Source organism: Protomyctophum bolini (assembly GCF_963924005.1).
Source record: "Protomyctophum bolini genome assembly, chromosome: 1".
NCBI lineage: Eukaryota > Metazoa > Chordata > Actinopteri > Myctophiformes > Myctophidae > Protomyctophum > Protomyctophum bolini.
In genome coordinates this window covers 21687080-21699665 of record NC_137862.1, presented here as the reverse complement: position 1 = coordinate 21699665, position 12586 = coordinate 21687080, and the positions used below count along the sequence as shown (strand labels likewise).

Sequence of the window (12586 nt, the reverse complement as noted above, 5' to 3'; positions counted from 1 at the left end):
GTACTGCATAAAGCCACCACATGGGGGGAGCATTTCACTAAGATCTCCTCACACATGACTACGGGCTACTCTCTCAGCTAGGGCCATGAGTGTTCATCTGGTCGCCTGCCTGGCTGCCTGGTTGGCTGGCTGGGTGAGCTGCAGCGATCCTTTCCTCGGAGCCCATCACATAGCAACACACAGACCTTTGCCAGCCAATAGATCACTCTCTCACACACTCAGCGGGCCCTGCTCGTGTCAGTGTCACAACTCATCGGCGAGATTGCTAATGAGCTAAATCTCAATTTGGAAATAAGGTAATTGTATCCAGATGGTCGGAAGCGCTGGAATGCGGCACTGAAAATACCTTTCGGAAAAGTCAAACATACGGCATTCTGCCTGAGGCCCCCCCGATCTCTTTCTCTGTCTTTCTGTCTCAGTTCTCGTTCTTACAGTACTTCATCTGGGTTTTTCTTTTGGCTGAAAGTGTGTGTGTGTGTGTGTGTGTGTGTGTGTGTGTGTGTGTGTGTGTGTATGTGTGTGTGTGTGTGTGTGTGTGTGTGTGTGTGTGTGTGTGTACCATATCGTCGCTGTCTGACAGAAACCTCCTATCTCTCCATATTCTAACTTTTATTTTTATTTTTGTAAATGAACGCCTTGGAATAGTTGATCATAATACAGCATCACACAAAAGCATGAAAAGTAGCAGATCCACAAGTGACGTGTTTGAGCTTGTAGATCTGCTTCATTTGCTTTTTTTCTCTCCATTAGAATCCTAAAAAGTAACTGTTTTGTTTCCATATGTAGGCTTATGAGTATATTGCATGTATATCTGCATCCGTGTGTGTGTGTGTGTGTGTGTGTGTGTGTTGTGTGTGTGTGTGTGTGTGTGTGTGTGTGTGTGTGTGTGTGTACATTCAATAGGTGTACACATGTGTCTACATATATGCATGTCGGCGTGTCTTCACATCCGCATGCGTACAAACGCAAATTGACAAAAGCATAGATTTTGGGATGGCCCCCTGTGTGACCAGGGCAGGGCCCCCCTAACCGTAGCAGTCTGGGTCACACCATGGGCCAACGGGTTCGTAGTAATGGCCTTGTGTCTCCTGAGGGGAAATGCAGCGCCCTGCGGCCCTGATTGATAAACCAATAAATCTTTAGTGAGCGTTGGTAATTAAGCTGTCAGGGCCTGCTTGTTACTGACGACCTTTTCCCCCTGCAGTGAAACACGCAGCAGCCCTCCACACTCTCACATATGCACGCACGCACGCACAGACGCGCACCAACAAACGCAGTGGTCCTAGTTCTGTATAAGGCCCCCAAAATACCCTCTATCCACTGCTGAAATGCAACAGCCAGTAATATACAGTAAGTACATACAGTAAGAGTATGTTTAAGATTTGTTGTACTGTTAATCCTCTCCTGACACTCAGGTGATACATTATTACACGTGGGGTCATCGAACACTGTAAAGAAAAAAAATGAAATTATGCATTAGATCAGTGGTTCTCAATCTGTGGGTCGGGACCCCCCTGGGGTCTGAATAGTATTCATATCACAGAGGTTTCACTCTCTCCACTGCTATCTGCCCACATACACCTACATGTAGGTTGTAGTTGGTTTCTGGTGCAACCAGGAAAGTGATGCAATAAACTAATATTTTGTATCCTCCCGTCAAAGTAAATATTCTCAATATCCTTGAGCCATTTACTCACCAATTGGAGACTTGGCTAGGACCTCTAATATAGTGGTTGGGTGCATGATGCCAGGGGGTGGATGACACAATACTATACATATCAAAAGCAGGAATTGGAAAAATTCCAAAAACGTAGCACATCCCAAATTCGAAAATCAATGGAGGACAAAGTACTCACATTCACTCACATTTTTATTGGCACATACCAATAAACAAACCATTAAGGCAAAGAGCCTTCATCAGAGCATGGGCCTAGTTTCAGTATCAAGTCATTGCAGCAGAGAAACTACCAGCAACGGCAAAAACAACAATGTTCCAACATATGTGGTTGGTGTTAATGTTAGGCAGTGTCATGTACTGTTTATGGTTCTGCTGTGTGTTTGCTCACCTGGGGATATGAGCATGTTGGAACCCAGCCAGCCCAGGGTTGCAGGGTGATCCATAGGCTGCTATTGTCTCCAAATATCCAGAGAGCTGCAATGATGCAGTGTATGAATTCATACTGGACCAGTATTGTGCTGAGAATATCTATTAATCGTTTAATGTATCAGTTTTCAGCGTTTTTCAAGAGCCACAGCAGGCACGATGTGCCCAGGATGTAAACAAAGCAGGAGTCAGAGTCTTTATTCACACAGAGAGAAAAAAACAACAACTGTGTACAAAACAATGACTACAACATGACGTAACGATATCATCCGCTCCCGACCGGATCATAAACCCGAAAAAGGAATGCTGCCCTAGGTTACCTCCCCACTATTGGTGTGCGCTCCTACCTCTTTGTTAGGGCAGTGGTGCTGACAGATTTAGCTGACAGATTAGAAAAGGCTAAATGTGTTGAAACCTGCTGATGTATCCGTGCTCCCTGGAGGATGAACCCTGGCCTCTCCTCTAGTGCCACCCTCAGGCCAAAATGTCACATTGCACAGAGATGTCATCACAGTGTAATTGGCAGATTGAACGATGAGCCCTATTTGACTTTGGTGAGCATGTGTCCTTTCCCCTAGTCACCCTAGTGTCACCCATATGCCATTCATTTCCTGTAGCTTTTTAAATGTGGTGCCTCTAGCTGGGATTTTATAATCTTAGTTTTGAAATAAAGGAAAGGAGAACTTCACTTATGTTCAACATATCATCAATATAATATTGTACCATTTTTGTTTACTAATGTCCCAGAGGAGGGCTGTGGACGTTCAGAAATCCGCCTACCGGTGACATCATCGGTAGGCAGGTTTGGTCATTTCAAAACAAGATTTTTCTTTTTTTGGGGGGGGGGGGGGGGGGGGGTCACGGCCTGAAAAGGTTGGGAACCACTGAGCTGACTAAGTGACTATCATATGAATGAGTTAAACAGTGTCGTCAGTGAAGCCTGTTTGGTTTTCAGTGTGGTCCTGTGTAAGGATCTGGGTGGTACTGACACACTGAGCCAGTCCCAGTTGTCCAGCTGTAACACACAGGTGCACGCACGCACACATACATGTGTGATTGTGTGTGTGTGTGTGTGTGTGTGTGTGTGTGTGTGTGTGTGTTTCCACGCCCATCTGTGCATTCACGGTGCGTGAGTGTCTCCTTTGCATGTGCACACGCAAGCATTGAGTATGTCTGTCTGCCTGCTTGGCCGTGCCGGTGCTCATGCCTTTATATGCTGGTGCATGTGCCTGTCTGCGTGTGTGCGTATGCGTACAGTTTACAGTACTGAGTGAAAGCAGCTGTCTCCGTGCCCACTGCCCCCACCCTCGGCTGTCTCTGTAAACAGCCGACATCCTGTAGCTGTAATCACTGGCCAGGCAGCCTCAGCCCTCTGCCCTCTGCCAGCCCCCTGAGCCCCTCAAATCTTAACGTTACTCTTCATAACCCAGCCATGGTCCTAACTATATGACCATGAGGCCCCTCCATAACCTAGCCTAGTCCTCTGATAACTATAGGACCATGAGGCCCCTCCATAACGCAGCCCAGTCCTCTGATGACTATAGGACCATGAGGCCCCTCCATAACCCAGCCTAGTCCTCTGATAACTATAGGACCATGAGGCCCCTCCATAACCCAGCCTAGTCCTCTGATAACTATAGGACCATGAGGCCCCTCCATAACCCAGCCTAGTCCTCTGATAACTATAGGACCATGAGGCCCCTCCATGCTGCACCTGCCGGGCCAGCCAGTCACACACAGGGTGGTCACACATAATATTATTATTGTCTTTACAGTGTGCCACACATGCACCGACACGCAAATAAGTATAAATCAGGCATTACACAATGCACGCACGCATGCACACACTCACTCACACACGTTGCACGCAGGCGCGCGCACACACACACACACACACACACACACACACACACACACCCAACGTCAGCCCTTTCCTAAGCCTAAATCTGAAAGTTATTTTTTGGGGCGCTAGCCCCTCCTATATCCAGTTTTTAGCGCGTGTGCAAACTTTGTCCTAACACATTAAATGCCATTGATAATGAATGTCCAGTTTTGTGTAAACACAACACAAACATTAAAAGCTGGACGATTGCTGGTGATTGTGCCAGAATGAGATGATAATTATATAATGATATGATCACTTCACACGGGTGTGATTCTTCTCACTAGAAAGCAACCATTTCTCATCAAATCCTAGTATACTTTTGGAGACATCTGGCCTACACAAGTATAGTAATACAAACACACACACACACACACACACACACACACACACACACACACACACACACACACACACACACACACACACACACACACACACACACACAGAGAGAGAGAGAGAGAGCGGCAGACATACAGTATACTATACTGTACATGCAAACTGCACAGATGCCGTGAAACACAGCATGCAGAGGAGCATGCGTACACATGAATATGCAGGAGTGCACACATACTAATGTATACGCGTGTATACACATTCAAAGAGGGGGGAAGCATTTTTACTTGTTGGCCTGGTGTATTCCAACCAAAAAATATATCACCAGTTATTATTTCTTTTTTCCAGCCGTTAGTTTTGCAAAGGTTGACACTTTCTCCATTGCTGTGTTCATATCCATTGCTTTGTAGAATTACAATATAACCTGAAACTGGCTTCGACAAAATGGCCAGTTCACTGTGACAATGGCTTGTTGACCAGATAATCTTACTAGTTGCAAAGATTTACCAAAATGGGGCTTGTTGCAGGGTTTAACCAGATGAGCTGCCATAGTGTCGATATTGCAGGCATGTCACTCATAATAGTTGGACATTTGGCGTAAATAGACAAAAATGTGGTGAAAACTAGAAATGTTTTCACCAATTTCACCAATTTTTAATTTTATTTTATTTTATTGCAAAGTGTGGTTGCCGCAATCGCTTATATAGGCCCCTCCGACAACTTTTGCTATCCAATTACAATGTCACGTCACCCCTGTGATCATGTGTTAATAATTTAAGGGGATTTATCTCCCCAAACAAACGGTTACATTTTTTGCATTTGCGGCACCCCCTATGGGTGAAAATGGAAAAACTTTTAGCTCTGTGTTGATTAAACCACCCGTGACATGTGATTCAAATTTGGGATGGATTGGTCATTCCGTTCGTGATTTGTGACAAAATAGGCCCCTCCCACTAACTTCGGAAGCCAATTACGGCCGAACGATACGGATTACCAAAAGCCTGTGGTGTTTTAATTGGATAGGTCCATAGATCATGTGTGCCAATGTTCGCGAGATTTGGACAAAATCTGTAGGTGGAAATGGTCTTGTAAATATAGAGCTTACGGTGTCGAAGGGAAAAATACTTTGGACCCTTAATTCTTCTTCGATCTTCCCATTCTAAATATATGGAGAATGAATAAATTAATATCATTAAACTATACAACGGATATCTTAGCAAAATACAAGCACACGATTCCCGAAGAAGCTGTTCGATTCGACATATGGCTTGAGTGTGTAGCGTGCCAAAGTCTGGTTGACAGGGCCCTAACAGGGCCTTGTCAGGGCCCTGTTAAGGCCCGGTTAAGGCCCTGTTAGGGCAACCAAACAATTAAAATGTCTACCACCACACAGCCCATGCAACGTGGATCAGCTATTGTCTGCGAAGTGATTGGGTGTAGAATGGAAATAAGAGGGGTCAAGTGCAGATCCCTTGGGAACCCCGTTTAATGAAGTATATAGGGTTTAAAGCCTAATTTATACTTGGTCGCACGTTGGTGTTGCATGCCGTAAATAGCAGGTAGCTCGTAGACGAGCTTGTAGATTTGCTATTTAATGAACACGACACCGGCACATATTATAACTGAGGCTTTAGTGGTTAACGTGCATGCCTTTCCCTCCGCTGTCAAATAGCAGGAGCTCCATTTTGAATGTTTGAGCCACCCAGAGCAGGCCCTTCCCTTCCTGATGTCTTTCAGGGGGCTAGAGCCCTCTCCAGTGGTCCTTGTCTCCCAGCAAGGGAACAGTGTGACTACATGGCCTGGCTGTTAGTCACAGGCACGTGGTGAGGAGACCCCCGTCTGGGCGCACAGGCCTCTCTCCAGGGGGCCTGGAAGGAGGTAGGGGTACGGAGGAGAGATGGGGGGATCTGAGCCTCTCGCATGCACGGATTGCCCTGCAACCCTCCCCCTCCTCTGTCCATCCGTCTATCCACACACACCCGCAGCCTCTGCTCTAAATGGCACAGCCCAAGCCACCCCCACCCCACCACCACCCATGGCGTGTGCCCTCGCCGGAATGCAAGCTTGATATGGAAAACGACATGCATATGTATTCGCGCCGGCCCCTCCGGGCGCCGTATCCCAGAGCCAACCCAAACTAATCATTGGGAGGCTTCTCTCTCTTCTTTCCACCAGCAGTGGAAGGCTAATTACATCTCGGCTTTATTAGCGTGGAGGTATAGTCTGGAATATTTTGCATTTTCATATCTCATTCCCTCCGTTTAATGTCAGAGCTGTCTTTGGCATTTTCATTTGATTTGAGCTTTAGCGATCCCCAGACCTGCTCAGGAAGCCCTTACCATCCAAAGAACAAGGAAAACACTGTCATTTGTCTTACAATTACAGTACCTACACTATTACATACCATTTCCGATTTCATTATTACCCATACAGATATCCATGTATATCTCCCAACAGACACCACTCTAGAGGCTCTGGACAGGGCCCAAATTAGCCAATTGATCAGACCTGATCACCCCTAGATCTCCATATACATACATATCATGCATACCATGCATACCATACATACATGCATACCATATATACCATACATACGTACATACCATACATAGGCAGCCGACCACAGTACTTGCGTGCTCTGCTTGCGCAAGTAATGACCAGAAGTACCTTAGTACCTGATTGGCCGAGTGACGCCATCGACATACGCAGCCGATTACAGTACTTGCTCGCTCTGCTCGAGCAAGTAATAACTGGGTGGGGCATACATTTCCAACTTGCATCGTTTCAAGTAGGCCAGTGCCCAACGGGCACCAATCTAGTTGAATGAATAACTTAGAGTAGGTTCAGGGTAATAGCTTGGTTAGCTAGATCTCTTTACTAACTAAATAGCCACATGCATTTATTTTCCACCCCCTAATGCTACGCTACGGTCTGTAGCTCTCTAAATCGTGCAAACGGCAGTGTATTTTTTATTCTAAAGGCATGTTCATAAAGGTCTGGTGGATATGCACAGGGTCAAGGTATCCACGAGGAAGTGCCAGTGACAGGTGTGCATGCTTGCAGCGTGACTTGGAGGGGACAGCAAGCATAATCCCACCTATTGGGTAGATTAACTCTGAACGAGGCATAATTAGCAGTAGCACTGGAGGAGAGAGGAGATGAGAGGTGGACTTGTACGGCGGTTCACAGAGACACGCTAATCGTCTTTGTCAACCCCCTGCCGTGCCGTGTCAAGTTTCATATTAGGCTTATACCGTGGCCTTGTACTGAGCAGCGATAAGGCCACGGCGTGGTGGGTGTGTGTGTGTGTGAAAGAAGTCAAGGTGCCAGCACCGCACGCACACACACACACACACACACACACACACACACACACACACACACACACACACACAAAAAACACAGGAACACATAAACAGACACACACTCTGTCGGAAAAGACGGTGGCATAAACACAAAATGACTGTGGAGTTTGAGCCTGTAAGGGGATGAGAGGCCACGCTGTGTGTGTTCTGCGGGTTCTTTGTTCTCTGTTGTCAGCGCTATACTCAGAGGTTCCTCTGCTGGGCCCAGGCCCTGTTAGCAGAACACGTCAACACGCAGGCTTTATTCAGGTCAGACCCAGAGTCGCTCCAGACCGCCAGGGATGTAATAAATGGGCAGGAACCTTTTTTAATTTTGTTTGAGGGCCATGGGTGCAGTGACATATTGAACACGTTATGCCTCGAGTGACACCGGCCGCTCCGCCACATGGTACATGGACCCACAGCAACGGGACCATAATATGCACTTAAACCACCAGACCACCTGGCGTCCCTGTTTTGAGCATGTCGTTATACAGATGCAGCATTTAAGAATTTCAAAGGGCCTGCCATTGGAAAGTCATGGTCCAATCGGAAATGCAACCGTTTTCATGGAGAAATACAATTGCCAGGTGTGAAATGGTCTCAATTCAAACAAAGGCTAATCAGGCTTGAATAGCGAGGAAAACTGTGACTTTTCAGGGAAAGATCAGGGAAATGTTCAATTGTCTTATCTGTTAGTGAAACTTTGTTCAATTCTTTAAAAGATGGTCACATGTTCAACACAAGCAATGCAACTGTATATCAGGGGTTCTCAACGTTTTTGGCTGGGGAACCCCGGAAATGCTTTGGCCATGTCTCGCTGTACCCTGCTGTATAGTACTGTATAATATTCTTTAGCTGACACCCTTATGGCAAGGTATAAAATGGGGCTTATGTTGTAAAGACAAGTTAGCACACAATATGTCCTGTTGACATGAAACTATAATTATCATTCTACAGACTAAACACCTCTAAAGACCTACAATGATGAATCAGTAGTTCTGAAACCTTTTTGTGCCAAATTGATATATAGCGCTCTGAGCTTGCATATCTGCTATTTTTGAATAGCCAACACAAGTCTTAAATGACACAGATGTTTTCCCAGATTTTAATGGGTTAAATAACAATAAAAGTATACCGATTGACCATGAATATTTTATAACGTTAACTCTTTAGTTTCTGTGTACTTGTTGAGTTCATTGGGTATAGATGAGTTCCGCTCTGCAGACTGCTGTCCAAACCACCTATTTGTAGATGTTCAGTCAACTAAATCTAAACATCTTGTTTTGTATATTTGTTAGCCTTTCATGATGTTAGCTATATGACATCATGACCACCCAACTAAACATTGGCACTCTTGTCTGTTTCTGCAGTCAGCAGAAAGAAAGAAAGAAAGAAAGAAATATGAAGAAATAGCACAAATGTGTTTTACTACACAATGACAGTCAGGAATGCAATGTATACTGACTGTCATTGTGTTGCTAAATATGTTGTTCTATTTCTTTGCCATGGCACTGGTTTAACCCATTAAGACCCGAGGCAGATTCTACAAATGCCTTCTAAATTGGTAGTTCTCACACTTTCAATATTTAAAATAGCAGATGTACAAGCTTCCAGCAAGTGACGCACTGTGAGCGTCACACCGACTCACGCAGGTCGGTGGTGTTTTTGGGATGGGAAGTTCCTACAAAATGTGAAGTAAGACATTCTTGTCACACAAATAAAGATTTTTAAAGAATTACTCCAAAATCATGCACTTTACTTTGCATGCACCCGCGTATAGAGATTTCCATATAGACATACAACAGTGAGTCGAAGTTGTTTGTCAAACATTATGGCCTTTGTTTTCACTAAGTATGCGTTGTCAGAGTACAGTATCATCATAGTACTTAGAGGCCATTCTATGGTGTCGGCACTATGTTGTAATATTAACGACATCAGGTACTATATCTCAATCTTGGTCATTCATTCATAACGAAGGAAGGAAGGATTTACAAAAATAAAAAAATATTATAAAAGTTCCAAACATTTTCGATATTTTTCTAAAATATCGGATGTACAAGCTTGCTTGCGCTGTGAGCCTGTGTATCTGCTATTTGTGAATAGCCAACACATAAATGGATAAAGTGGTTAAAATGATTCTGATGCCACATTAAGGCTGCACTATGAAACTTTCCTCTTCTACCCCAGATGCTGACTTTTTTCTTTTACCATTGAGCTAATAGAGGGCCTTCTTGCTCAAGGGGATAAATGTAATCTTGACCCTCAGGTCAAAATTTGTGTCAGATCCTGTGTCTAGGAGACATGACCTTTGACACAACCTATTGTCTCAATAGTAGAGCGGGGAGTCAAACATTCCCATGATAGTCAATTTGATTCTGTATTTCACATTCACAGTTCATTCCAGAGGCTAGGAGTGTTTTGTATTTCACTGACTCTTGTTTATTTTTTATTTGTATTTTTTCTCAGGGATGATGATGACATCAATGACGTTGCATCCATGGCCGGGGTGAACCTGAACGAGGAGAGTGCTCGCATCCTGGCCACCAACTCGGAGCTGGTGGGAACACACATCCGCTCCTGCAAAGACGAGGCCTTCCTCCACCCGGGCCTGCTCCACCGGCGCATCCTGGAAACAGGTGAAACAAACATAGATCGTCGCCGTGGGCAGAAACCTCTTATCTCCATATTTTAACTTGTTATGGTATTTTTTGGTGGTAAATTAATGCCCTACTTAGAGTCACACATAAGCGTCAAAAGCTTTTGAGCTTGTACAATCTGCTACTTTTTATATTTTTTTATTTGAATTGTAAAGTAACAGTTTTGGACATAATGGTTTATGAGACGATATAGCGCTGTCAGGAATATCCGTTGAGGTGCTGAATTGGCTACTATGCATTGCTCACATTTGGAGATACATTGTGATCTTTTTTTTCAAAGATTACCTTTTGGCTTTTGTGCCTTTATTGATAGTTACAGTGAAGACGGACAGGAAAGAGGGAAAGAGAGAAGGGGAGAGACACGCAGCAACGGTTGTCATGAACGGGACTCGAACATGCAAACCACTATCAGGCCAGAGCCTATATGTGTCATACGCCTGGACCACTAGGTTAGCAGGCGCCCCACATTGTGATCTTGCAGATCTGCTAATTTCTGCGAAGAGATTTGATGTAGAGGGGGGGGAAAGGAGTGGTCCAAGTATAGAGCCGCGAGGGACCCCTGCCAACAAAGTCTATTGGGTTTAAGTGGTTTAGAAAGGACCTCATTTAGGTATTTTTTTATTATTACCAGACCACCCTGAGTGTGTGATGAAGTAAGCATCTTTTGTCTTTACAATATCACATCGTTGTTGCCTTTGCATTTGTAGTGCCATGAGTAAAGACTGCTTTATTTATTTCTACCCCCTCCTTCAGCGAGGCCAAGACTTTTCTCTTGTTTGGCCTCCGTTTGTTTTCCTCTTTTTCATACACAGTTCTTCACCTCTTCTAATGAATTCTTCAGTGGCTGTCTGAACTCGCTGGACCCCAGGCTGAACCCCAGGCATGCACATAAATACTTTATGGGCCTTGTCGTTTGAAGGTTGCATGTCAGATTGTCCTGTGATCTAAAATAAACCGTTTTAGAGGATGAGATTTCAGTTCTATTTTGTCTTCTCAATGGAACTGGCACACGGCTATCGTAACAGTGTTCTGTGCTGCTAATCAATAGAAAGAAAAAATCAAAGAGTCAAGCGGGTCTCTGTTGCTGTCTCACATGGGGGCCACTCATGTGATAATGTCTTTATTAGCCTCCTTACTGCTAGCAGTGAGAGGATAAACTTAAGTACTCCATGTTCTTTGTTATCGCTAGCCCATTGAACCCTGCCAAGACCTCACTAGAGCTGCAACTATCGGTTATTTTCTTAGTGATTATTCTATGGATAATTGTGTTGATTAGTCGAATAATATCAAAATACACTTGTATACTCTTGTATATACACTTGTATATACAGTGGTTACACTTAGCCTGTATTTTCTTTCATCATACAAAAAATACATTAAATAAATTCAAATATGTGTCACAGGAAAAAAAAATATATATATATATTAAAAAGTATATTAGCCAATTGTTTCCCCCGATTAGTTTGATAACTTTTGCCACTCTTGACCTCAGTCTTTAGAGTTTACACCATCCTGCAGACCTTGGATGGAATCAATTTAACATCATTGTGTCACCAACAGTGTGCAAAACCACCAGCCACCAGTCAAATTCTGGATTGAGACAGTGGCTATTGGATTAGATTTGCCTAGTACCTACCTGGCCAGGCACTGTTTTATTCAAATAAATAAGTTCCTGCTGTGGATGTTCTCCTCGTTGCACGTCAGACTAAAAGCCGTGTTACCCTCGTTGCATCTCCTTTCACCTCAAACTGTGAAGCGAAGACCGTTGCACTGCACCGTGGTGAGCTTTGTTATTTGTTATCCAGGTTGCCTCAGATCTCGCTATCCTGTATGTGTGTGTATACAGTATATATATATATATATATAAAATAAAAGAGGTCGCTCAGCATGACGCAGAGCAGGAGGCAGGCGCGCCCCCTGCTGGTCTAGTGGCAGCAGCGTAGCTGTGTTGTGTCAGTGATGTGTTGGAGCCACGCTCCCAGCTGACAGCCGTCCAGGGAGGCTCTCCCCAGCCTGCCAGCTCCGCTCTCACTCAGCCTCACACACTGTTTGGTCCTGGGCTGCTCCGCCTCTGCATCCACCCATTAAGACCCCGGGCATATTCTGCAAAATGCCTTCTAAATCCTAATGGATTTCTGAAGAACCTATGTCGCTATATGTATCGTTGCTGTCGGGCAGAAACCTGTATGTCCATATTTTATTTTAATTTTATTAAATCTTTTTCGTAAATTAACTCCCAACTTGATCACACATACAAAAG

The 12586-nt window shown here is 44.4% G+C and overlaps 1 protein-coding gene across 1 annotated transcript in view; it reads left to right on the top strand.

Annotated features, from left to right (window-relative positions):
• The window catches only part of LOC308318850 (transcription initiation factor TFIID subunit 4), a 118696-nt gene that overhangs the window by 32234 nt on the left and 73876 nt on the right, over positions 1 to 12586 (top strand). The window contains exon 9 of the mRNA XM_080768523.1: positions 10136 to 10305. Coding sequence (XP_080624649.1) covers positions 10136 to 10305 — 170 coding nt within the window. The remainder of the gene's footprint in view (positions 1 to 10135; positions 10306 to 12586) is intronic.